Here is a 27,918-nt window from a genome sequence, read left to right as displayed (position 1 = left end):
AAAAAAAAAAAAAAATAAAATAAAATAAAATAAAAATAAATCTAGGTGATTGAAACAAACTACTGGTCAGGAACATTCAACATTTTTCTTCAAAAGTACATTTTTATTGCTTGATATACTTAATATTCTTCAGTTAAAAGGTATTATAAACTATACGTTTTCAGGAAGTTACATTTCTGTATGATATTTGATGCTTCACTGAATTCACCAATTTATTGAGTGGTAGTCCAAGGAAAAAGGGGTTAAAAAGATGCATCTCTTACAGAATTGCTATGGTGTTATAGCATGATTAGGAGCCCCAAGTAAACAAAGACAAATTCTCACTAACTTTTTAGGAAAAGTCCTCTCTCTGATTTAACAGGTTAAAGATGTATATTTGAGGATTTTTTTTCTGTTATGTGTTACGAGTTCAGTGGATACTGAAATATTTAATTATATAACTTTATTCTGGATATATTTTTAATACTTTAAAAATTAAATTTTAAGGAAATAATTATTGCTATACCTTAACAGTTTGACATTTTATTCAATATTGTACTTAAAACCTACAAAAGTCAGATGTCAGCATGAAAAAGAAACACAGCTACCTTCCTTATCTAGTTTATTTCCAGATTTTCCCCTTTCTGTTTCCCATTAGTGTACAGTTGGAGTTCTTAGTTGCAAATAAAAGGACTTGGTTTTAAAAAGAAATTTGTTGGAAGGTGCTGCTTAGAGGGTCATGGAACGGGAGAGTTGCCCTGATAGAGAAACTGGCAGGAGCCAAGGGAGCTCTGTTCAGGGCCTCAGGGTTCATGGCAGCAGGATTTGACGTGGAAAAGACGCTAGATCTCTGCTTCTGCTGTGACTGACCTCTAGTCAGTCTTTCCTTCCTTGGGTTACCTGCTTATATTTTAGGGAAGAGTGTCTGTGCCCAACCCCTGGCTGTGCTAGAACTGGAAGAGGTAGTGTTTAGCCCTTTTGGCTTCTATGTTGGGAAGTGGTCACCAGAAATTCCTCTTTTACCAACATTGCACAGAGAGGAAGAACTAATTCCTCAAAAGAAAGTCAGAGTCCTGTTAGGAAGATGCCCAGAAACGACAGATATTCACTACAGTTAGTTGAAGGGAGAACTATCTTCATAAATCCACAGAAGGAACAAGTTAGTTAAAACTGTATTGCAGCCTCAATTGAAAGAAAAAAATAGATTGCGGTTTAATAACACTTTTCGTACAGAAGCACAAAAACACCTGGATTAGTAGTACAAAAGCACCTGCATTAGTAATTTCTGAAATAAATATATTTAAGTCATCACTTAACTGATACAGTATTCTTGAAAGTCAGTGTGTGCTGTGTGTGTGTGTTGTGTATGTGATACAAATTATAATGAAAGGATTTGATTAGCACTTCACCGATAGTGATGTTACTTACAATTTTATGGGCACATTCACACACACATATAAAAAATCCCTTAGAGTTATATAGCATATTTGCATTCATTATTTAATATTTGTTGTAACATTATATTGTAGGTATGAGCCCCAATTTATGGAGTAGGAAGACTGAAAAGTTATATGTCTTGTCCAGAGTTATACTGCTGTTAAGTTAGAGTCAAGATTTTAATCCAGAAAAAAAAGATTTTAATCCAGGTCCTACTTATTCACACATATTAAGAATGGCCTGGATAACCCTTAATTTTCGTACAATGGGGAAAATTCATGCCTATCTTGCAAGATGGTTGAAGATTAGAGGTAAAGTACAGGAAGTTTCCTGTTATTGTAAGAGTTAACAAATATTTAATATTTAGTTACATGTTCATTTTTAAAATGCATTTAAAAAAATTAAAGTATTTCTATAGTAATTGATTTTTGGGGATCTTTGGTTAATTTGTAGAGTCACTTTTTTAGAGTCACATTTTACAAAGGAAGTAATATTGCCTCATAAGAATTCTGAGATTATAACATAGCACTTTGATTTAGAAGTAAATTGTCATTTTCATTTTAAACTTTAATTGTGAAATTTGGTTATGTATGAAGTTTTTCTTGAATGCCTAGTTTGAAGAGACTTTTTTACAGCTAATTAAGAGCTTCCAAGTGGATTTAAATTTGTCTTGCTTTTGAAGAGATTCTGTTTGAAATTTTCTAATCTTTTCTGTTGAAGCATACTTTGATTAATTTTTAAAAAATTTATTTCAAGTTTTAAAATATCCCATGCTCTTGGATTGGAAGAATTAGTATTGTTAAAATGGCCATACTACCCAAAGCAATCTACAGATTTAATGCCATTTCTATCAAATTACCCATGACATCCTTCACAGAACTAGAACAAATGATACTAAAATTTATATGGAAACATAAAAGACCCAGAACTGCCAAAGCAATTCTGAGGAAAAAGAACAAAGCAGGAGGCATAACCCTCCCAGACTTCAGATAATACTGCAAAGCTATAGTAATCAAAACAGTGTGGTATTGGCACAAAAACAGATATATGGCTCAATGGAACAGAATAGAGAGCCCAGAAATAAACCCACACACCTACAGTCAATTAATCTTCCAGAAAGGAGGCAAGAATATACAATGGGGAAAAGACAGTCTCTTCAGCAAGTGGCGTTGGGAAAGTTGGACAGCCACATGTCATGAAGTTAGAATACACCCTCACACCATACACAAAAATAAACTCAAAATGGCTTAAAGACTTAAAATATAAGGCATGACACTATAAAACTCCTAGAAGAGAACATAGGCAAAACATTCTCTGACATAAATCGTAGCAATATTTTCTTAGGTCAGTCTCTCAAGGCAATAGAAATAAAAGCAAAAATAAACAAATGGGATCTAATCAAATGTATAAGTTTTTGCACAGCAGAGGAAACCATAAACAAAACAGAAAGACAGCCTACGGACTGGGAGAAAACATTTGCAGATGATACGACTAACAAGGGATTAATTTCCAAAATATGCAAACAACTCAGTAACAGAAAAAAACAAAATAACCTAATAAAAAAGTGGGCAGAAGACCTAAATATTTCTCCAAAGAAGACATACAGATGGCCAATAGGCACATGAAAAGATGCTCAACGTCACTAATTATTAAAGAAATGCAACTCAGAAGTACTGTGAGGTACCTCCTCATACCAATCAGGATGGCCATCATTAAAAAGTCTACAAATAACAAATGCTGGAGAGGGTGTGGAGAAAAGGGAATCCTCCTACACTGTTGGTGGGAATGTAAATTAGTGCAGCCACTCTAAAGAACAGTATGGGAGTGCCTCAAAAAACTAAAAGTAGAGTTGCCATATGGTCAGCAATCCCACTCCTGGGTATATATCCAGACAAAACTATAATCCCAAAAGACACATGGACCCCTTTGTTCATAGCAGCACTATTTACAATAGCCAAGGCATGGAAACAGCCTAAATGTCCCACTGACAGATGAATGGTTAAAGAAGATGTGGTATATATTACACAATGGAATACTACTCAGCCATAAAAGAAGAATGAAATAATACCATTTGCAGTTACATGGATGGACCTAGAGATTATCATACTAAGCAAAGTAAGTCAGAAAGAGAACGGCAGATACCATATATTATCACATATATGTGGAATCTAAAATATGACACGAACATATTTACCAAACAGAAACAGACTCACAGACATAGAGAACAGGGCTGTGGTTGCTGGGGAGAGTGGGGGACAGGGGAGGATTGAATTGGGAGTTTGGGACTAGCAGATGCAAACTATTATATATAGAACAGATAAACAACAAGGTCCTATTGTATAGCAGAGGAATGTATATTCAATATCCTGTAATAAACCATAATGGAAAAAATATATATGTATAACTGAATCACTTTGATGTACACCAGAAACCAACACAACATTGTAAATCAACTACAATTTAAAAAATGTATTTCAAGTTTTAAGTATATCATGTACCTTTCTTGCCTTAAAAAGATGTGATTTCTTTGTCAGTAGATATCTAAGGTGTAAATATATGAATTTGCTAATTTTAAAATTTGAGATTTAAGTACAATGTGAACGCATGTTGTGAAAACACAAAGAATATTGTAAGGGAATATATATAAACAGTAGAGAGGAAAAGGTCTGCTGGGTTAGGTTGGAGAGTTACGAAGTGTTGGAGATTTTATTTTTACCCAAGAAGATTTGTAGTCGGGCAGGGAATCCAGGTACATGTGGTAGGCTGTGAAGAGGTGGGGAAAGGTGTACTTTAGATCAGTGGTTCTCAACCAGTAGTGATTTTGCCCCCCAATGTAACATTTGGCAATGTCTAGAGACATTTTTGTATGTCACAACTTGAGTGGGTGGGTTGCTGCTAATGCCATCTAGTGGTTAGTGTCCAAGTTATGCTGCTGAACTTGGTACACAGGACAGCCCCCACGAAAGAGAATTAGTTGGCTTAAGATGTCAGGAGTGCTGAGGTTGAAAACTCCTGCTTTAGATCCAGATGGTGGATCCAAAATGAAGGAATAGAGCTGATAAAGTCATCTTAAATTAGAAAAGGCAAAAAAGGATACTTAGTCTTTGATTTATTTATTTATTTTTTAATTTAAGTTGGAAATTCACTTCAAGTTTTTTTCCCCCTCTGTTTTCTCATATGCAGCTTTAATCTGGTGCTGCAGTGACCGTATTCAAAATATCCAGTGACTGGTATTAGTAATCTGACTGGTCTGAATAGGCACCCTGCTGTGTCAGGTGTTAACCCTTCAGCTAGTGTTGAGTGAGGAGATTCCAAAATTTCAGGTTAAGGGCCTGAATGGCAGGAAGTGTCTGTTGAGAGAGAAGGGATATTTGTAGTCTTTGGGCAACAGCTCGGTATTAGACCTGGTGGTTAGTTTCCAGGCTAGTGCTGCAAAAGCACATTTAACTCTCAAATGGTAGAAAATAATACTAGTAGTTAAACTAGAAGTTTAAATAAGGATAGTTTTCTTTTTTTCAGCTTAACACTGGTAGTACTTCAGAAAATTGATTTAATCATTGAAGGATATAGAAGCAGATGTTTTGTATTCAGAGTCTGAAGGGAACTTTCTGATGCTTACAACTTTTTAGAGACTAATGGCAATGGTTTTGTAGTAAGTCTAATTCACATCAAACTTGGATTTCTTTTAATTTCTTAAAAATTTGAATTGACTTTAATTTGAAATATATTTAGTGGGTTTTGTTTCTTAATCATTCATTTATTCATTCAACCAACCAACAAAATGACAAGAGGTATTCTAGATACCACAGATAGAAAGTGATGAGACAAAGTCGCTATTTACATGAACCTTAAATTCTGGTAGGAGAAAGCAAACAAATGGACAAAGAACTATTGTGGTTTCAGAAAAGAGTAAGTGTAATAAACAAATGAACCAGGTTGGGATAAAGAGGGTCTGAGAGATAAGAAGGGAGGTGTTCTTTTAAATGTAGTGGTCAAGGAAGGCCTCTGGAGGAGGTGACATTTGAGAAGAGACAAGGATGTTCAGAAGGAGCCAGCCATGCAAAAATCTGGTGAAGGAGCATCCTAAAAGAGGGGTTAGCTAAAGACCTTGAAGCAGGACAAACTTGGTATGTGTAAGAAAGATTAGGACAACCAGTATGACTGGAGTGTTACATTTGTGAGGAAGAATTATAAGAGATAAGCTGGGAGAAGTAGCAAGGGACTACTTCATCTAGGAACTTACATGTTTAGTGATGGTAAACCATTAGAAAATTTTGAGCAAGTGACAAAGTCAAATTTAGGATTTAAAAAAAAAAAAGATGATTCTGGGCACTCTGAAGGAAAAAAGATTACTGATGGGCAAGAATGAACCAAAGTGACCAGTTTGGAGGCAAGGGGTGATGGTCATGTGGACTAGTAGTTTAGATGGTAAGAAGGTGTCAGAATTGGGGTATATTTTGGGTAAAACAAATTGATTTGTTGAATGTATAGGGAAGAATGAAAAGAGGAATCAAGGTTGACTGCTGTATTTTTGGCCCATGCTGACTGAATGGAGGTGCCATTTACTGAGATGAGAAAAATGTGAGGAGGAGTAGTTTGAGGGTGGAGTCAGACCTAAGAATTCAGTTTGGGTTGTGGTAAGTTTGAGGGAATTATTAGACATTCAAGTGGAGATGTATAGAGTGTAGATATCCCAGATCAGGGGAAAGGTTAAGTTTGGGGTAAAAATGGGGGAATTATGAGTGAATAGTTGGTAAAGCCATGGACTGGGTCACTTAGAGAGAGTACACTGGATGAAGAACAGAAGAGTGCCAAGGATTGAGCTTTGGAGGACTCCAGCATTTCAGAGATGGAGAGAAGACTAAGAGTGTCCATTGAAATGGACCATTAGGAGAGCATGGTGTCTTGGAAGTCAAATGAAGAAGGGGTTTCAACTGTGGTCAACTATGTCATGCTGCCAAGAGGTCAAGTGAGATGAGGTCAGGGATTTAGCCCTGGCCACTTTGCAGAATAGCAGTCCCTGGTGACCCTGATAGACCTAAGTGGAGAAGAGCCTAGGGGGTGGGTAGAGAAAATTACTGTGGAGACTTGAGTATATCTCTGAAAGGCAACAGAAAATGAGTGGAAGGCTAGGGCACCTGAGGGCAAGGAAAGCTTTTTTTTTTGTTCTGAGCATTTTTGTATACCAATGGGAATGATCTAGTTGTGATTACGTTCAGTTTTTTTGTTCATGAATGAAGTTAGGATTTCATGAAGTAGAAGAGAATTGGAAAGGAACTAACGGACTTATGGAGCAGCAGTCCCCAACCTTTTTGGCACCGGAGACTGGTTTCATGGAAGACAGTTTTTCCACAGACCACGGGGAGGGGGCAGTTTCAGGATGATTCAAATGCATTACACTTATTGTGCACTTTATTTCTATTATTACATTGTTATATACAATGAAATAGTTATACAGCTCACCATAATGCAGAATCAGTGGGAACCCTGAGCTTGTTTTCACTTGCCATTCACTGATAGGGTTTTGATATAAGTCTGCAAGCAGTTGATTTATTATGGTCTCTGTGCAGTCAAACCTCTCTGCTAATGATAATCTGTATTTGCAGCCGCTCCCCTCAGATCCACCTAGATCATCAGGCATTAGATTCTCATAAGGAGTGTATAATCTAGATCCTTCACATGCGCAGTTCACAGGAGGGTTCATTCTCCTATGAGAATCTGATGCTGCCGCTGATCTGACAGGAGGCAGAGCTCAGGCAGTAATGTGAGCGAAGGGGAGCGGCTGTAAATATGGATGAAGCTTTGCTTGCTCACCTGCTGCTCACATCCTGCTGTGCAGCCTGGTTCCTAACAGGCTAGTACTGGTCCGTGGCTCAGAGGTTGGGGACCCCTGTTATAGAGGATTATTTATACCTATGGGAAAGTTGGAATTCCTAATTTGGTGTTATAGATAAAACATCAAGGGAGTTGAATACATTGTATATATAATTTTACTCATTCAAAGTGTTGTACTTGAGCTCCTGCTGAAGTACCAGAAACTACAATATAAAGGTAAGAAACGGTCCCTCCCCTCAAGGAGCTAAAAATGTAGCAAAATAGACAGATGTATGTATCCTTGTGCAAAGTACAGTCCTTAGACCAGCAGCCTTGATAGAACTACCAAATGCCCACCCTAGACCTACTAAATCATAATCTGTATTTTAAACAAGATATTTAGGTGACATATATGTATGTTAAAGTCTGAGAAGCACTGTTCTACACAAACTAAACAATGTAATAAGAACTATAGATTCTTATAAATAAAATACAATATCAACTCAATTACTACCCTCATCTCTCCGGAAGAAGAAAAATGGTCATGGAGAAGAAAAATTATATCAGACATATTCCTGGATTGGCACATTAAAAGGTGCTCAGTGGAGTTTGTTGAACTGAACTGACACCAGGCACTGCTTTTTTGGAATATGTTATTTGCTATTTAGTAGTCTACATTTAGTGTTTATGCACAGAATTTTTGTAAATAGATTGTTTCAATAAAAAGAATGAAACTCAGATCACAGAGAAAAGGGGAAAAATGAAAGCCAAGATTACCTAAGTTGGTTGCAGTTTATTGAATATTCGCTAGCGCCAGGCACATGGGAAGTGCTAAGATATGAAGATAAGGGAGATAGTCACTGCCCTCTAGTAGGAAACTCATGGATATTTATTTCATTCTTTGGGTTATAATACAATACTATTTTTTAATTAAAGTATAGTTGATTATGTTTATATTTACAATATTAGGCATATAACATAGTGATTCTATTTTTATAAATTACACTTCATTTAAAGTTATTATAAAATATTGGTTTTATTCCCTGTGCTGCACATTGTATCCTTGTATCTTATTTTATACATAGTAGTTTGTACCTCTTAGTTTCCTACCCCTATCTTGCTTCTCCCCTCAATACAGTACTATTATTACTTATTTTATTGCTTAGTTGTTCCAGCTTTGGCCATTAGGAGCGCTTTCAAGTAGGCTTCTGTTGAAAACTGCCCTCTGATTCAACTTTTTCCTCAGTTCTTCCCTTTTTTGAGGGATGCCTAATATAGGATCAGTGTTTTATGAAAAATGGGGTCTTCTGATTAGCCACCTATATCAGAATCATCAAGGGTGTTTAAAAAAACAAAACCACATTTAACATCACTAATCATTAGGGAAATGAAATTGAGTACTACAATAAGATACCACTTCACACCCATTAGGATAGCTATTAGCAAAAAATCAGAAAACAATGTGTTGGCAGGATTTGGAGAAATTGGAACCCTCTTGCATTACTGATGGGAATGTTAAATGGTACAGCTGCTGCGGAAAACATTATGGTGGTTCCTCAAAAAACCAAACATAGAATTACCATAAATTCCAGCAATTCTACTTCTAGGTGCAAGCATACCTTGGTTCTGTATCACTGCAATAAAGCAAATATTGCAGTAAAACTAGTCACATGAATTTTTTGGTTTCCCAGTGCTTATAAAAGTTATGTTTCTATTACACTGTGGTCTGTTAAGTATGCAATAGCATTATGTCTTTAAAAATATACATATATTGGGGCTTCCCTGGTGGCGCAGTGGTTGCGCGTCCGCCTGCCGATGCAGGGGAACCGGGTTCGCGCCCCGGTCTGGGAGGATCCCACGTGCCGCGGAGCGGCTGGGCCCGTGAGCCATGGCCGCTGGGCCTGCGCGTCCGGAGCCTGTGCCCCGCAACGGGAGAGGCCACAGCAGAGGGAGGCCCACATACCACAAAAAAATAAAATAAAATAAAAAAAATACATATATTAATTAAAAAATAATGCTGTTGGGAAAATGGTGTTAATAGACTTGCTCCACACAGGGTTGCCACAGACCTTCAATCTGTTAAAAAAACAAACAAACAAAAAACACAGTATCTGCTAAGCATGATAAAGTGAGGTATGCTTGTATATACCTCAAAGAGTTGAAAGCAGGGACTTAAACAGACATTTGTACACCAGTGTTCATAGCAGCACTATTCACGATAGCCAAAGGTAGAAACAACCCAAATAGTCCTTGCTGGATGAATAAATGGATAAACATAATGTGCTGGGTACATACAATGGAATATTATTCAGCCTTAAAAAGAAATGATTGAAAATTAATGTAACCTCTCACATCGCTAGGCTAAAGAAGAAAAAAATCACATGGTGATATCAGTAGAGGCAAAAAAAGTATTTGACAAAATCCAACTCTCATTCATGATAAAAACTTAGTAAACTAGGGATACAGGGGAACTTCCTCAACTAGATAAAGAAGAGGTACAAAAAAACCTACAACTAACATCATACTTAATGTTGAGAAACTCAAAGCATTTCCACTAAGATCAGGAACAATGCCAAGATGTGCCCTCTTAACACTGCTTTTCAGCATCATACTGGAAGTCCTAGCTAATGCAATTAAACAAGAAAAGGAAATAAAAGGAATGCAGATTTGGAGAGAAGAAATAAAACCATCATTGCTTGCAAATGACATGATTGTTTATGTAGAAAATATGAAAGAATGGACAAAAAATTAAAAAAAACCCAACTCCTGAGAATGGACAAAAAAACTCCTGGAACTAATAAGTGATTCTAGCAAGGTTGCAAGATATAAGGTTAAATTACAGAAGTCGGTCACTTTCCTGTATATCAACAATGAACAAGTGTAATTTAAATTACTTAGAACGTATAAAACCAAGAGTGTGACTTCCCTGGTGGCGCAGTGGTTGCGTGTCCGCCTGCCGATGCAGGGGAACCGGGTTCGCGCCCCGGTCTGGGAGGATCCCACATGCCGCGGAGCGGCTGGGCCCGTGAGCCGTGGCCGCTGAGCCTGTGCGTCCGGAGCCTGTGCTCCGCAACGGGAGAGGCCACAGCAGAGGGAGGCCCGCATACCACAAAAACAAACAAACAAACAAACAAACAAAAAAACCAAGCGTGAACTCTAAGGATTTTAGGTGGTAATGATGTGTCGATATAGAGTCATCAATTGTAACAAATGTAGCACTCTGATAGGGGGATGTTGATAACAGAGGAAGCTATGCTTGTATGCAGGCAGAGGGTATATGGGAAATCTCTCTACTTTCTGCTCAGTTTTGCTGTGAAACTAAAATTGCTCTAAAAAAATAGTCTTTTGATTATTAGGAGTTATCAGTTTAAAAAAGAATGAAATCTGATATATGCTGCAATGTGGATGAACCTTGAAAAGAGTTAGTGAAGCAAAAAAAAGCCAGACACAAAAGGATAAGTGTTGTATAATTCCACTCATATGAGGTACCTACAATAGTCAAATTCATAGAGACAAAAAGAGGTTACCAGGGACTGAGGAGAGGAGAGAATGGGGAATTATTGTTTAATGGGTACAGAATTCCATTCTGGGATGATGAAAAAGTTCTGGAGATGGATAGTGGTAATGGTTGCAAAACAGTGAATGTGCTTAATGCCATTAAATTGTGTACTTAAGAATGGTTAAATGGTAAATTTTGTGTGTATTTTACCACAATTTTTAAAAAGCAAAAAACTTCAGGTAATTGTTAAGCATGGTTTCGGTTAGAGCCACTGATATATGGGATAATATAATGCAAAGTGGGATAAACTGGACTTTGTTGGTACTGTGTCTAAAGAGAAATTTGTCAAATTGATGAGTTCAAGTACATACAATCTTCTTCTGTTTTTAATGTTCAACTGCTATAATTTGTACCTCACTGCATGTGGTAATGTGAATAGTGACTACTTACAATTATTTAGCATTCTACCATTTAAAGTACTTTCAGTTATATGACTTCATTTGATCAAGTGTCCTCTGGAGATGGGTAATGATATTGCCTTTTTCAGGTGAGATACTTGAGATTTAGGAGATATGATTTACCTAAGACAACAAATACATGCATACATACATACATACAGGTAAAGTCAGACCTCCAAGATAGATTTTCTGACAACAACTCTCATTATTTCCCTCATTGGCAGCAGTCTCCAAGAAAATAGGAGGTCTTGTTTAAGTTATTAGAAAGATCCCATGGATTTAATTGTTTTGTGAACTGAAAAAATGAAGTTTTTATTTTTATTTTATTTTATTTTATTATTTTTATTTTTTTAATGAAGTTTTTAAATGAATCATAAGACTTAATACTTTATTTTGCAGACTATCATTTGACAGCTGTATTGTTCTTGCCATATTGCTTAATATTTACAAAATCAAGATACACTGATTCTATATAAGGAAATATTTTTATGAAGCATAAACATGTGATACTTTATAATAAATACTAATTAATGCTGATTATCAGGAAATCTGAAGCAGATCTATCATTCTGTGGTAGTTTTCTTCTCTTGCATTGAACTAATCTCTGTACCCAACCATTTGTGCATACTATGCTTTTCATTATTTTTTTAGAGCTTCCCTGTGAAGAATGTATTCATCACATTTGAGCCAAAGAGTCAGTAGGCTCCCTTCTTTGCCAGGGACATTTAGCCATGTTCTAGAATAGTAGAAAGATGTAGGGAAAAGCCACTTCTGATATTCTAGTTTAATACTCATACCCCCATAGCCTTCTTAGCTACCATAATGGAATTGGTGTGGTAAGGGAACTGTGGGCTACAGTTTTCAAAGCATTGAAAAAATGCCTCTAATTTCTGCTGGATAGTATGGGATCTGTAGGAGGAAAAAAAGTTTTATTGTTTTTTGTGACATTTTTGTTTTAACAGTGATCTAATATCTACTTCTTGCTATTTTCGTAGGAGCACAATGTGATAAACTTATTAAACATAAAATTCCAGGCTTGTTTACCCATATATTAAACTGATTGTTTGCTAGTTTCATATCTCAAAGATATCTCAAGCATAATGAAGTCCAAGTCATCCAGATCATCATATAATCATCTCAACAGATGGAGGAAAAGTGTTTGACAAAATTCACCCTCCATTTATGATAAAAACTCTCAACAAAATTGGTATAGAGGGAGTGTATCTCAATATAATAAAGACTATATATGACAAGCCCAGAGCTTACATCATACTCAACAGGGAAAAGCTAAAAGCTTTTTCCTTAAGATCAGGAACAAGGCAAGGGTGTTCACTTTTGCCACTGGTGTTGGTACTGGAAGTCCAAAGCAATGAGATAAAAAAATAAATAAAAGGCATCCAATTTGGAAAGGAAGAAGTAAAACTGTCACTATTTGTGGATGGCATGATTTTATATGTAGAAAACCCTAAAGACTCCACCAAAAAAATAAAAACTGTTAGAACTAATAAATCAATAAAATTGAAAGGTACAAAATCAATATACAAAAATCTATTGCATTTTTATACACTAACAGTGAACTATCAGAGAAATTAATAGAGTAATCCCATTTACTGTTGCATCAGAAAGAATAAAATAGCTAGGAGTAAATTTAACCAAGGAGGTGAAAGGACCTGCACACTGAAAATTATAAGACATTGACAAAAGAAATTGAAGAAGACACATGTAAATGGAAAAACATTCTGTGCTCATAGATTGGAACAATTTTTAACATATTGTTAAAATATCTAGATTACCCAAAGCAATCTATAGATTCATTGCAATCCCTATCAATTCCAGTGGCATTTTTCACAGAAATAGAGCAAACAATCCTAAAATTTTTGTGGAAGGAACCACAAAAGATCCCAGATAGCCAAAGCAGTCATGAGAAAGAACAAAGCTGGAGACATCACGCTCCCTGGTTTCAGAATTATATTACAAAGCTATCATAATCAAGACAGTATGGTATCAACATAAAAGACATGTAGATCAATGGAACAGAATAGAGAGTTCAGAAATAAACCGACACATAGGTGGTGTATTAATTTGCAACAAAGGAGGTAAGAATATGCAATGGGCAAAGGACAGTCTCTTAAATAGTGATGGGAAAACTGGACTACTAACTTATCATACACAAAAATTTAACTCAAAATGGATTAAAGACTTGAATTTAAGACCAGAAACCATAAAACTCCTAGAAGAAAGCATAGGCAGTAAGTTCCTTGACATTGCTCTTGGAGATATATTTTTGGATCTGACTCCAAAGGCAATGGCAACAAAAGCAAAAATTAAAAAATGAGCTACATCAGGGTACCCAACCCCCAGGCCGATACCGGTCCGTGGCCTCTTACGAACCAGGCCGCACAGCAGGAGGTGAGCAGCGGGCAAGTGAGTGAAGCTTCATCTGTATTTACAGCCGTTCCCCATTGCTCGCATTACCGCCTGAGCGCTGCCTCCTGTCAGCATTACGGTGAGTTGTGTAATTATTTCATTACATATTACAGTATAATAATAATAGAAATAAAGTGCACAATGAATATAATGCACTTCCAGCACATGGAAAAATTGTCTTCCATGAAACTGGCCCCTGATGCCAAAAAGTTTGGGGACCGCTGAGCTACATCACACTGAAAAGCTTATGCACAGGAAACCATTAATAAAAGGCAACCTAGTGGATGGTAGAAGATATTTGCAAATTATATACCCAATAAGGACTTAATATACAACATATGTAAAGAACTCATACAACTCAATAACAAAAAAAACAACCAAAAAACAACCAAATGTCTATTCAGACCCTCTACCCACTTTTTATTAAAAAGTGGGTAGAGGGTCTGAATAGACATTTTTCCAAAGAAGATACGCAGATGACCAACCATGCATAGTAAAAGATGCTCAACATCACTAATCATCAGCGAAATGCAAATCAGAACCACAGTGTGACACACCTTACACCTGTAAGAATGACTGTAATCAAAAGGACAAGAAATAACAAGTGTTGGTGAGGATATAGAGAATAGGGAACCTTTGTGCACTGTTGGTGGAAATGTAAATTGGTGCAGCCACTATGGAAAACAGTATGGAGGTTCCTCAGAAAATTAAAGATAGAACTACCATATCATTCAGCAATTCCACTTCTGGGTATTTATCTGAAGAAAATGAGAACACTAATTTGAAAAGATACATGCACCCTTATGTTCATTGCAACCCAGATATGGAAACAACCAAAGTGTCTATCAGTGAATGAGTGGATAAATAAGATGTAGGATGTGTGTGTGGATACACACACACAGTGGAATACAACAGCCAAGATATGGAAACAACCGAAGTGTCTATCAATGAATGAGCGGATAAATTAGATGTGGGGCATGTGTGTGTATATACACACACACAATGGAATACTAATCAGCCATAAAATGAATGAAATTTTGCCATTTGCAGCAACGTGGCTGGACGTTGAGGGTTTTATGCTAAGTGAAGTAAGTCAGAGAAAGACAATTACCATATGATTTTACTTATATGTGGAATTTTAAAAACAAAACAAATGGACAAACAAAACCAAACTCATAGATACAGAGAATGAATCTGTGGTTGCCAGAGGGGAGGAGGGTTGAGGGGTGGGCAAAATGGGTGAAGGGGATCAAAAGATACAAACTTTCAGTTACGAAATAAAGTCACAGGGATGTGATGTACAGCATGGTGGCTATAGTCAGTAATGTTGTATTACAAATTTGAAAGTTGCTAAGAAAGTAAATTTTAAAAGTTCTTATTACAAGAAAAAAGGTTTATAACTTTGTATGTGACATATGGTAACTAGCCTTATTGTGGTGATAATTTCACAATGTATACAAATGTTGAATCAATATGTTGCACACCTGAAACTAATGTATGTTGATTATACTTTTAAAAAGAAGATATCAAGCATAATGAACTAAACTCTTAATCTCCTTGTCCTCCCATTTACTAAAAAATCTGCTTCTTACAGTTTTCCTCATCTTAGTAAATGCATCTGCATCTGGTGCATCTGGCCAGTGATCTGGGCCCTACCTAACCCTCTCTAATTTCATTTCCTTCACTCTGCCCTTCATGTCTGTACACACACTGTTCCCTTTGCCTAGAATATCATTCCTCTCACTTCACCAATCCACTTTTTACCTAAATTCTACTCACCCTTCAGGTTTCAGCTTTAATCTTCATTTCCAGAACCCACCCAGTTAATTTAGGCCCCTTTTGTAGCTTCATGACATCCTTTAATAAGAATAACAGTAATAACTGCAGCTAACATTTAGTAAATCTTGACTGTGTACTGGTACATAATATTATCAGAAGGATTAAGTAATTTGTTTAGGGTTACGCCCTGATAATTTAAAGAACTGAGTTTGAATTTAGACAATTTACCCCACACTTAACCTCTTCACAACTCTGCCTCTTACTGTGTAGTTAGTTTTGTGATTACTTGTCTTGTTCCCCTCTTGTACTTCTAAGCTCTGTGAAGGCAGAGACTGTGTCTATCTTATATTCCTAGTATCTAGTTGAACATATGCATAAGTGTATTGTCGTATTTGAGATGTAGCCTCATTTACTCAGAAAGTCTGGAAATGGATAAACTTTACAAGAATGTCACCTGGAATTCACAGATGACATTGACCATTTTACCTTCTAGAAATGAAAGTATAAATGTGGAGAAATCTATTTAGTTCATCTCGTAAAACAATTTACTGTTAGTGATTATACGTCAAGGAACCCGATCTATTTGGAGAAGATTGAATTTGAAAAAAAATTTCCCCCTGGGCTTCCCTGGTGGTACAGTGGTTGAGAGTCCGCCTGCCGATGCAGGGGACACGGGTTCGTGCCCTGGTCCAAGAAGATCCCACATGCTGCGGAGCGGCTGGACCTGTGAGCCATGCCTGCTGAGCCTGCGCGTCCGGAGCCTGTGCTCCGCAACGGGAGAGGCCACAACAGTGAGAGGCCCGCGTACCGCAAAAAAGAAAAGAAAAGAAAAAAAAATTTCCCCCTGCCTTTTGATTCACTAGATTTTAGAATCTAATGCTAAGGTTATGGGCAGTCAGTTGGTGAGTTTTATTAGATATTTTAGTCACAAACTGCCATCTGTTGGTATTTTGGGGAAAACTGTCAAAGAATAGACACATGTGTTATGACTTGGTATTCCAGCTTTAAAGATGCCTCTTAGATGGAGATCAAAACTTAAAGTAGAGGGCTTCCCTGGTGGCGCAGTGGTTGAGAATCTGCCTGCTAATGGCAGGGGACACGGGTTCGAGCCCTGGTCTGGGAGGATCCCACATGCTGCGGAGCAACTAGGCCCGTGAGCCACAACTACTGAGCCTGTGCGTCTGGAGCCTGTGCTCCGCAACAAGAGAGACCACGATGGTGAGAGGCCTGTGCACCGCGATGAAGAGTGGCCCCCGCTTGCCACAACTAGAGAAAGCCCGCGCACAGAAACGAAGACCCAACACAGCAAAAATAAATAAATTAATTAATAAACTCCCAACACCCAACATCTTCAAAAAAAACTTAGAATAGTATGAGTGGGAGCACTGGGGTAAAAAAGATGGGAATATTATAAAGAGCTCCTACCTGTGTCAGGACATCACTGATAAGGGATTTCTCTTTGGGAAGATTCTTGAGTATGAAGATTAAGTAAATGCTTTGAAGAAGAACTGAAATTCCATCAGAGATTCTTTTCTTGAGCCAGTTCTTTGTTTTATTGATGGGAACTCTGTTGTCACAGAAAGTAATAAAAAAAAACTGTCTAGGAAGGCCATACTCATTGTTTTTAAAGCAAAATAAATGAAAGATGATGTAAACTTGGCACTTGACACGTGTTTGGAATTTGATGTGCATAGTTATTTTCTGTGGGAAAGGACTTTGAATGTTGTCTTTCCCATCGCTGATGTACACACAGCAGAAAAGCAATCATGAAATTTTTTATTTAAATGACAAATAAAATGAAAAAATTTAAATCTACATTTTATATTTACATAAAGTGTTACAAAAGTGCATAAATATGACAGTTATTTTCAGTACAGGTTTTTTTTTGTTTTTTTTTTTTTTGAGAGGGAGGGGGTAATTTGTTCATTCTTCCTCCTTTTTTCTTCCCTTTCATCCACATTCCTGCCCTGCCAGGTCCTTCTAACTCATATTAATAACCTAGGTTATATTATTCCATATTTTTCTCCATGTTGTCATGTTCATGTACAGATGTATATAATACATTATACATACATACAAGTGTGTATGTGTTTGTATTGTGTGTTTGTGGTTTTTTGAGTGTTCCTGTATTTTAAAGTTTTCTATCTTACTCAAAAATACTTTATGGAAATCTGTTAAATTGCAAAGCTCTGATTTATTCTTTTCAACAACTACAAAGTTGTATTAGTTGACCAGGGCTGCCATAACAAAGTACAACACACTGGGTAGCTTAAACAACAGAAATTTATTTTATTACAATTCTAGACGCTAGAAGTCCAAGATCCAGGTGCTGGCCGGGTGGATTTCTTCTGAGGCCTCTCTTCTTGGCTTATGGATAGCTATCTTCTCCCTGTGTGTTCTCCACAACCCCAAAAATAAAATATAATAAAACTCTAAAAACCACTTCATAAAAAACAATTTCAACTTTGTTTCCTTAGATATAGTACAAGAACCTTAAACTAAGGTGTTAAATTTGAATTTCTTACCTTTCTGAAAAATATTACCCTCTTCTAGTATTTCCTATCCTAGTGAAATTAGTGGTTCTCCCTCATTGCTGTTCTCACTACCCCCAAAATAATTATCCAAACTTACCTCCTCACTTCTTTTACATCTCCCACTGCTTCTACATTGTTTCAGGCCTTCATTGTATCTTTTTACACAGCCTGCAGCATCCTTCCAACTAGTTTTGCTTTCTTCACTTTCATCTTTGTTTTAACCCATCCTTTATACTGACACCAGAGAGATTCTTCAGCAAATATATCTAATTATGTCAATGTCTGTTTGAAACCCTTCTATCATTTTCTCCTTCCCTGATCACTTCTCAACTTCTTAGCATGACACACAAGCCTGCCCTTTCCAGTCTTAGCTTTTCCCAGGGGTACTCTTTGATCCAACTCTTAGTTTCCCCAATACATCATTTTGTCTTGGCCTCTATGCCTCTTTATATGTTACCTCTTTTAGTAAAAGCCCTACTTCCTTATCTGCTTCCCTGTTGCACCTTCTTCATCCTTTATAATCCAGTTCAAGTGTGTTTTACTTGTGAAGACTTCTGATACTCCTCACACACCATCAGCAAGGATCACCCTTTTTTTGGTTATCATTGTACCGTAAATATAACTCCATTGTAACCTCATAACACTGTGTTAAATCACTTGTTGACATGTCTAGCTCCTCTGTGAGCTGAACTCTTTGAGGGCAGATGTCATGTTCTCATTCATCTTCGTGTACCCAGCAATGAGAGGAAGGCGGGGGGCGGGGGGAATGTTACATACATGGGCCTAAAGGCTAATTAACAAGCCCTAAGAAATGCAAAAATATTTTCAGTCAATTTTGTTTTTGGAAAAAATTTAAGTTCTCTGATTTGTTTTATTATTGTTGCTTTTGATTTTTTTTTAAACAAAGGCTTTTTTGCTTTGATTTTTAAATAAACCTCAAAATGAGGAGAAATAAGAACCTAGAACATCATACATTGACTAATTGTAACAATGAGAAATTCATTTAACAGTCCAAATCTTTATTATTTGCTATGGTAAAGGTTCTGAGCATACCAGTTTTATTTCAAATTCTGTTATATGTTTAAATAAAAGCAGATCTGGGCTCAAGATGTGACAAAGTACAGTCCAGAAGTTTTCTAATTCTTCAGAGAGCCATTAGCTAGAAAAGGCTATGAAAGATTCATCAGAATTCAACTTAGTGTTTTCTAGCAGTTTACCCAAGGGGTTCCTGAATACAGTTAGAGGACTCATGGATCAAACAGCTAGGAATTGATATAGATCTAATCCCTTTGCTTTTCCAGATTCCATAAATCTGACAATAATAGCCACAAAGTTGCTTCTGAATTTGTTAGAAATTACTAGAGACAAAATGAACTGTCAAGACAGAAGCCGGCAGTCCTTAAGAAATGTTTAAAATTCAGTGAGTGGCATCTTTAACTGCATATGATGATTATACCTTAATCGAATATGATTATACCTCAAAAGAATTACTGTCATGATCATATAAAATTCTTATTCATGGCTGTCATTCATTTTTTAGTGAAGTTTTTGCATTTACTTAAATTACCTAAGATAGGTGCATTTAAAGAAGCTTATGAAGTTTTCTATGTCAGTAAACCTAAGTATAAAATATTTTTGAAAACTGCGTGTAAAGGAAAACCCCCATCAACTTTAAACCCAAGTCTAAGTGCATATTATTGCTCTCATACACTCACCCTTAGTGAATGTTAGTTGTAGATAGCTTCTAAAGGCTGTCATAAAATTTGGCAGTGTAACCTATTCTGTATAGTCTTGAATAATTTGGATCATTTGATCTATTAAACATCTTTGAGTACCATATAGATGGAATGGAACACTTTAGGTGTAACACTATCTCATAGAAGAGAAGTGTTTTTTTATCCTATCTGTATAAGGAAATGGAATGCTACTTCTGTCTGCTCATTAAAGAAATCTCTTAACAGCATCTTCCTTGAAAGAATAAAGAGCAAAGTCTGTATTTCAGGAATTGGTGTTCTGCTTGTCTTTAAGCATTTACCATTGCACATGTTTTTCAGTCAGAGATTTTGAAGTATTGTTTTTAGAGAATTAAAATAATTTATTCTCTTGTATGAATGAACCTTATTATTCTAATTTGACAGATTTAAGATGTGATAAAGGTTAATCTCCAGAAATTTAGGTGAACAGTTGGCATCATGCGTTATTTTCTATTTAAGCCTAATTCTTTGTTTGATTTATTTACCTAATAGGTTTTATTTGGCTATTAGTAACCATCAACGAATAAAACTGTTTGAATTTGAATTTCTAAAATTTCATGTATCATACAAGGCGTCAAGCTTAACATTTTAACTATAAGTGATAAGCAGTATCACGGTTTTTGGTTTGTTTTTTTAAACCATAGCATTTCACCACTGTATTTATATACAGTTCACTTGATTCTACGTAATAAACATTGATTTTAGTTCTGACTGCCTTTATATGTTGAATGGTTTCTGCCGTAAGGGTTTATTCTCCTGAAATCAACCAGACTTCTAGCATTACCACCACCCCTTTTCACTCCTAATTCTGAGAAAGAGATATTTTCTTCCTTTCACCCCTATAACACAGAGGCTTTGAGTATTCCCTGAATGTCAGGCGTTTAGAGTGAAAAGCAAAGAGAAAATGATTCTGTAAGTAGATAAACAAGGCCTTGCATAATGGGAGCATCAATAGAGGAAATAGACAAGGGAACATGTAATTATAACTCAGTAGGACAAACCCAGTAACAAAAATGTGATACCTAGTACAAGGATTAGCACAGAGCAGAGTATAAGACCCATAGAGCAGGGGCTGTTTTTTATTAATCTCTGTATATCCAGTATTTAATAGGTTCAATAAATCAGTTAAATGAATGAGATTAATTCTGCCTTAGAAAGAGACAACAAGCAAGAAAGTCTACCCAAATGACACGAGATCTGGGGTTTGAAAGTCAGATAGGTAGGCAAAACGGTAAGAGAATGAATGATAGCCATGGAGAACAGTGTGAGTGAAAACTGCATGGCATGTTTCACAAACTGAATAGTATGAATTGCTTCATCATAAAGTGTAAATTGAAGAGCAGTTAAAGATGGAGCTATATTAGTGAAGAATTATACAGTTTCTGTGGGTTTCTTTGAAAAACAAAGAACATTTAAAAAATATAATCTGATCAATTTACATTTTCTTGAACACTTTCTAAAATGTGTTTTGAGGTACCTAAACCACTTCCTCAAAAGGCTTGATATTTTTTAAAGTTAATTAGAATTATTGTTGATTAAATATTTTCATCCTTTTTTTAAATATACAGATATCTTTATTTTGGGGCTATGCTGGGTTTTCGTTGCTGGGCGTGGGCTTCCTACAGTTGTGACGAGCAGGGGCCACTCTTTGCTGCGGTATGCGGGCTTCTCATTGTGGTGGCTTCTCGTTGCGGTGCACGGGCTTCAGTAGTTGTGGCACACAGGCTCAGTAGTTGTGGCTCGCCTGCTCTAGAGCGTAGGCTCAGTAGTTGTGACGCATGGGCTTAGTTGCTCTGCGGCATGTGGGATCTTCCCGGACCAGGGGTCCAACCCGTGTCCCCTGCATTGGCAGGGAGATTCTTAAGCACTGCACCACCAGGGAAGTCCCTAAATATTTTCATCTTAATATTTATTATCTCTAGCAATTTAGCTTTATGTCAGATTTTTAGTATATTTACAATTTTGTTTAATACCTGGGATCGCTTGTGTAATCAGTGATCATTTTACCCATTTTTAATGATTTTACCTTTTCAGATGATAAGATTTATAGTGCTGCATTTACATTTGTGACATGCTGATGTTTCTTAAAGTATGATCGCATACTTCAAGCCAAGCTTTAGGGACTTCCCTGGCGATCCAGTGGTTAAGACTCCACACTTCCACTGCAGGAGGTGTGGGCTCAATCCCTGGTTGGGGAACTAAGATCCCATATGCTGCATGGTGCAGCCAAAAGAAAAAAAAACAAAGTTTTATATAGAAGCCCACTATATAAATAGATACAGTTCATGGACATTCTACTCCTTATGCTGATGGAGCTACTAGGACTCCTCCAAGTTGACAGTCGGGTTTAGTGGAAAGAGCTTTGGTGTAGATACCAGGAGGCCCAGGTTCAGCATGACTAGTTAGCTACAGGATTGTGGGTATCTCCTTTTTATTATCTGCTAAATAAAGGGACTGAGTGAAATGACTTCTAAAGTCTCTTTTACTTATAAAATTATGTTGTTTTATAAATCTGTAGCTATATTTTATATGATGCTGGAGCCTTGAATAGGAATGTAACCCCAATTATAGCTACATTTTCTGGGACTACATCTTGGTGAAACCAGGGACTGTCTGTACTGTTTTTCATTTGTGAGATATAGTTTCTCTTGTTCAACATTTATAATAAGTTCTTCCCCACTCGCCCCCCCACCCCATGTATAGTTGAGGTTTTGGTAGGATAGGTGGAGATATCTAGCAAGTAATTTGATATATGGGTCTAAAACTCAGGAGAAAAGTCAGGACTACAGATAGATTTGGAGTCATCCATGCAGGTGATAAAAATGTGGAAGTAAATGAGATTAGTTGGGAGAGAGAACAGAAGAAGGGAGCAGACAGACAAGGATGGACTCCACATTTGAGGGGTGAAGGAAGATACGGAACTCTATAAGGAAAAAGAAACAAAGAAATAAGAGAAGCAGAATAGATTGTGTCATTTATAATAAGAAAAGAGAGTTTAAAAAAGTCGAGAGCCCTCCACCAAAAAAAAAAAAAAAAAAAACCACCATGAAGTGTTAAGATTCACTTTTCAAGGAAGGTAAGTCAACCACGAAGGTAAAGGGTATCTAAGAAAACAGTTTAAGCCAATGAGGGCATGCAGTTCAATGTATAAAAATAAAACTATTGTCAAAAGTTCCAGGGGTGTTTTTGTTTCGTTTTTAAAAGTTTTTTTTTAACCATGCTTAGTGTTGAAGAGGAGTCTGTTTACAAGTTTCGTTACCTACACAGATTAGTCAGAATGTGATGGCCTGGTGATTAGAAAGCTGAGAAACATGAATTCTGGGTTCTAGTCCATACACCATCCATTATTTTAACTGCACAACCATTCAGTCATCTAATAGGGTGAGAGATTTGTAAGCAGATCAGTTATAATCAGGTTGGTAATAGCTATACCAAAAATGACAAAAAGTACTTGAGCAGATGATTTAAGCCTTTTGGGGCTCAGTTTCTTCACCTGTAAAATAATAGTAAATTGTTTTAAACGTAATTAATGTAGCACCCCTCACACAGTTCTGAATTGTCATAATGTTATTTGCCTCTAAAATACTTTTCTTTAAAAAGTATTATAAGTGCATATATATGTTTATATGCATGTCTATGTACTTTTAATATATATTTTAAAATTCATTATATGGTATACTTTATAATAAAATTTCTCCATACACTGAGGCTGTCAAACCCTCAGCTAATGAGGTGTAGGTAGTAGGACAGACCATACTAAATGCTCTTGGCTAGTGAGTAATGTGTACTTTTGTCCAATGAGAGCTCTGAGAGCTCTACCGTCCTTTAGAGAGTTGAGCATATTTTGAAACATGTATTGTTTATCTCCTGAAACTGATTTTTCTGCCATTTTTTAAAGTAGGGAACAGTTTTGACTATAGTGAGTGACAAAGGGATGCAAGTAAAGACTATCATGCTGGTTATTAAAATGTAAATTTTACAAAAACCGGTGGCCTAAGATGCCTCCAAAGAAATGGTCAAGGAAAATGAAAGTAAAGATTATTGGGCATTTATGAATGAGTGACCATCAAGTTATCTTCCTGAAGCATAGACAGTCTCACATTGTCAAAAGTGCCCATTTTGTGTCCTTTGATATAGGGTTTCTTTGTGTTCAACAGACATTTATCAAGCTTGTATTATGTGCCATGTACAGTGCTAGATGCTGGAGTTACTTTGGTGAATAAGATATATTCCAGTTACTTTGGTGAATAAGATATATCCCTTTTGGATTTTATCATTGGGTAGGAAAGATAGAGTTAAACAAGGGACCCATAGGAGGTCAATTTTGCCCAAGCACTATGTTGAGTAAGTGTTCTAACTACCACTCGTTCTTGGCAAAAACCATATAAACTTCATTTTTTATCCCCAGCTCAGCCTCTCCCTCCCTCTCTATATTCCCACACTCCAGGATAACCATGGTTTAAGAAAAAGAATTTAAATTATGCAATTAAGTATCTGAATCTCTAGAAACATGTTAATAAGCACGTATGGTGCACGTGGCTGGGAAAAAGGTTAAGAATTCCAGACTTGGGTCATAACATTCAAATCTGTATTTGCAAGCCAGACCATGTTCTTGAATACAAACCCACACTTAAAAAAACAAAATTATTTGTTTCGTTTGTTTAATTAGATGAAACAAGGCTACATTTTAATTACTTTGCTTTTTGTTTATAGGTTCAGGGGCAAGTTCATCCTACTCTTGAGTCTAGTGATGATGCTCTTCAGTATGTTGAAGAATTAATTTTGCAGTTATTAAATATGCTATGCCAAGCTCAGCCCCGAAGTGCTTCAGATGTAGAGGTATGATAAATTTTGCCTTGTGTCTAATATGTGTGTTTATTGTAATGTCAGTGAAGGGGGAAAGAGTTTGCTTTTCAGTTCCACAAAATATATATATGGTATTTTAAAAATAATGACTGGATTTATTTTAACTTTGTATTGAGTGTATGATAGCTTGTATATGTTTTTGCTGTCAGACTATTCCATTATTTGCTTTCAATCTAAAATGAACTTTTTTTGGCCTCTAAACACTGCTTCTTGATGCTAGAATGACAAATATACCTTTACGAGTGGAATATGTCAAGTGTTTTTATTTGTTTGTTTTTTAAAGCCAGCTATCATTTCAAAAACATTTCAGTTAATCCTTTGATCTTGAGTTGCTGGGTGTATTTTAGATAGAAGTGAACCACTTTCCACCAATTGGAAGGGAGGGAAACATCTAAAAATCTAGGAAGGAAGTTCTGTAATCTCCTACAAAGATGACATGGCTCCTGTCTTTTTAGGGCTTATAGATTAGTGGAGATACAGGTAGGTATATGGGCGATAACATAATGTGATATACTATGAGAAAAGGGTATGTGGGAAACGAAAAAATGGGTAAACTAATAACACAGGCTTTGGGGCTTAAGGGTAGCTTCTCAGAAGAAGAGCCATCTAAATGGAGTTCTTGAGAAGTCTAGATTGAGAGGAGAAGAAAGGGGGCTTGAGTACCAGCAATAGAAAACGGGAGATAGAGCTGGAAGTACAAAAGGAGTTTTCTGGCAATGATGAAGGATCATTTGACTTTAAAGACCTTGAATGTATAGTATACAAATCTTTGCATTTTTGTGACATTTCTTTTGCAGTACTCGTGTGGGCACAAAAAAGATGGTTGAGTTGAATGGCATTTCACCATGGATATATAATGGCAGAACAGTAGGGCAAGAGAATTGTGGAAATTGGTAGTAGCAGTGCTTTACAACCCTTTTCAGGACACAACACACTAGAATGTAATAATGATTTTGCAGTACACAGTGACTGGAGAGGAGGTGTATCTCTTTCTACCCCAGGCCCTGCTCTGTTCCCCTGAGGGATGAGGGATTGAGATATATACTTATATTCAGTAGGAAGCTCAGCTGAAAAGAGCATCAGAGAATCAAATTGGATAAGGAAAAAAGTGAAATTTAAAAACAGCTGATATTTGAGTGCTTGCTATAGTATCATACACTGGTTTAAACACTTCTATGTTTATGTTTCATTCAAAGTTTTTAATAACACCATGAAGATGTTGCTGTCTTTTCCTTTAATAAGATATAAGGTCCAGAATATAAGGTCTTGTTCACTACCAAATCCCCAGCACCTAAAATATTGTCTGGCACTGAGAAGGCACTCAGAAAGTATATGTTGAATGAATTAATGTGGAAACTGAAGCACAGAGAGGTTAAATAAGTTGCCCATGGTTACAGCTAGTAAGTAGTGAAGCCAAGACTCTAACCCAGAAAGTCTAAGCTTCCTGGGCATAAATTCTACTAAACTATTCTGCCAGGTAGGAGAGGGAAAGGTAGATTGGCAAAACATGGAGGGAACAGTATTGGATTTCCCAATAAGATCAGAGAGCTGATAACACTAGAATACCTGAGTGATAGAAATAGAAGAATAGAAACAGAGTTGTTAGAATTTAGGATTTCTAAAGTAACATACTTACCAAAGCAGGATGTGGCCATGTGGTGGTAGCTGGACTAGACATGAAGGTCCCTATAATGAAGTGTTCAAGGAGTTAAGAGGTCAAAGTATTTTATGTGTCCTTAATTTAAACAATAAAGTCACACAGGATGATGGCAGGACTTTACATGAGAGTGGAAGAGTGATATTCCAGAATCAGTTTGGGGAGTGGAAAAGATGCTAAATCCACCTTCATGTGGGTTTTGGGACAAGGGCAATTCCTGCTCTAGAAGTCTTTAGGGGAGATCCAGATTTCAATTGAGGCAAAGAAATATTAAGCAACACTAAGTTACAGAGGTTGTGGATGTAGAAAAGATTGTGTACTATGGAATAGTAATTCACTTTGATTTTTAAAGTAATTCAAAGTAGGTCTATACATTTTTATCCCATTTTTCCATTGAATTATAAGTAAAATACATTTTATTCATAATTTCCTTTAGGCACTTATTAACATTGGGCTTTCAGAGTAGATCTTGAATAGAAATGGTTGCCTGACTCTCTTTGTTAACAACTCTCTTTGATCTTTTGGACCCTGATTAGGTTCTCCCACAGTGTTCATAAAATGTAGCATCCAGTCCTATACCTAGTGTATTAGAATGGGGTTACAGATCGCATCATCAGTCTGATGTTGGTATATTCCACGTATTTGCTAGTTTGAAAACACTACAAACTCAAATTCAGTTCTTTCCGAATAATGTTGTACTATACCTGTGTTTATCTAATTTTCTCCTTTTCATTAATATAAAAACTAACATAATTTTCCAGTATTGAAGGAGATCTCCATGAATTCTCAAAAATTACTAACGAGTCTCTCAGTCTTCCACTTGCACAGATTTAATCATTATGTAGGTACGATTCTAGATAATAAGGGATATTTCATAGCTTTTTGATACTCAGAAAACTTCTGAGATATTGAAGATATTTACCCTCTGCCCTGTTGTGTTATTTTTAAGCAAGTAACTTGGACATTTAAAATAGATGTAGCCGTGGGATATTCCAGTGAGCTGATGTTGTGGTTGGGAATGGACTTTTTGAAAGAGAATATATGGCAGTAATAGAAATAGCAATCAGTTGTGTAATAGGCTTTGTAATTTCATAGTACTGTTATAGACATTTCTGTGCCCTTCCAACAACCCTGTGGAGTAGTTATTGTTCTCCTTGTTTTATATATTAGACAGTTAACCCACAGAATGGTAGAATGGATTTTTTAAAAAGATGGAAATCTAGTTCTTTTCCAATCAATAGTCAAATACCCTTCTTTGTGTACCATTCCTGGAAGGGTATTTATTTAAGAATATGGAGATTGGAGATATTTAGATGAATATAATAGTGTCTTTAGATTCTTTTATCAGGAAATAATTTTCTTTAATTTCTTTAGTGCATTTATGGAGCTTTCTTTTAAAATAATAAGGGCCATGACTTTAGCAAGCCCCTCAAATAAATTTTGAGGTAAGGGATAATTCATAAAAAAATTAATTTGAAGGCCATATAAAAAATGTGCTTTAAGAAATAGAGCAGTCTGATTTAGTGGAATATATGAATTTTACTTCTAAAGAATACATTTTGATTACTTTAAAGTATAAGCATAATTCAGAGTAGGGTGGCAGTTCTTGCTTAATATTCAGCCCCTAGGGTATTTGTTTCAATGAAAAACTAAAAGTGATTTTTAGTTGCCCTATAGTTTTAGGAAAATAGATACTTCAGAAGTGCTTGAAAAC

The 27,918-nt window shown here is 36.3% G+C and overlaps 1 protein-coding gene across 2 annotated transcripts in view; it reads left to right on the top strand.

The window, feature by feature from the left end:
- SOS1 (SOS Ras/Rac guanine nucleotide exchange factor 1) overlaps positions 1–27,918 on the top strand; it is a 153,568-nt gene that overhangs the window by 42,680 nt on the left and 82,970 nt on the right. For both annotated transcript variants that reach the window (XM_024118564.3, XM_028497117.2), the window contains exon 2: positions 24,395–24,520. In XM_024118564.3, the coding sequence (XP_023974332.1) occupies positions 24,395–24,520 (126 nt within the window). The remainder of the gene's footprint in view (positions 1–24,394; positions 24,521–27,918) is intronic.

Source organism: Physeter macrocephalus, chromosome 12, assembly GCF_002837175.3.
Source record: "Physeter macrocephalus isolate SW-GA chromosome 12, ASM283717v5, whole genome shotgun sequence".
Lineage (NCBI taxonomy): Eukaryota > Metazoa > Chordata > Mammalia > Artiodactyla > Physeteridae > Physeter > Physeter macrocephalus.
The sequence above is the reverse complement of the archived record's forward strand: the minus strand, read 5'-3'. Positions and strand labels throughout refer to the sequence as shown.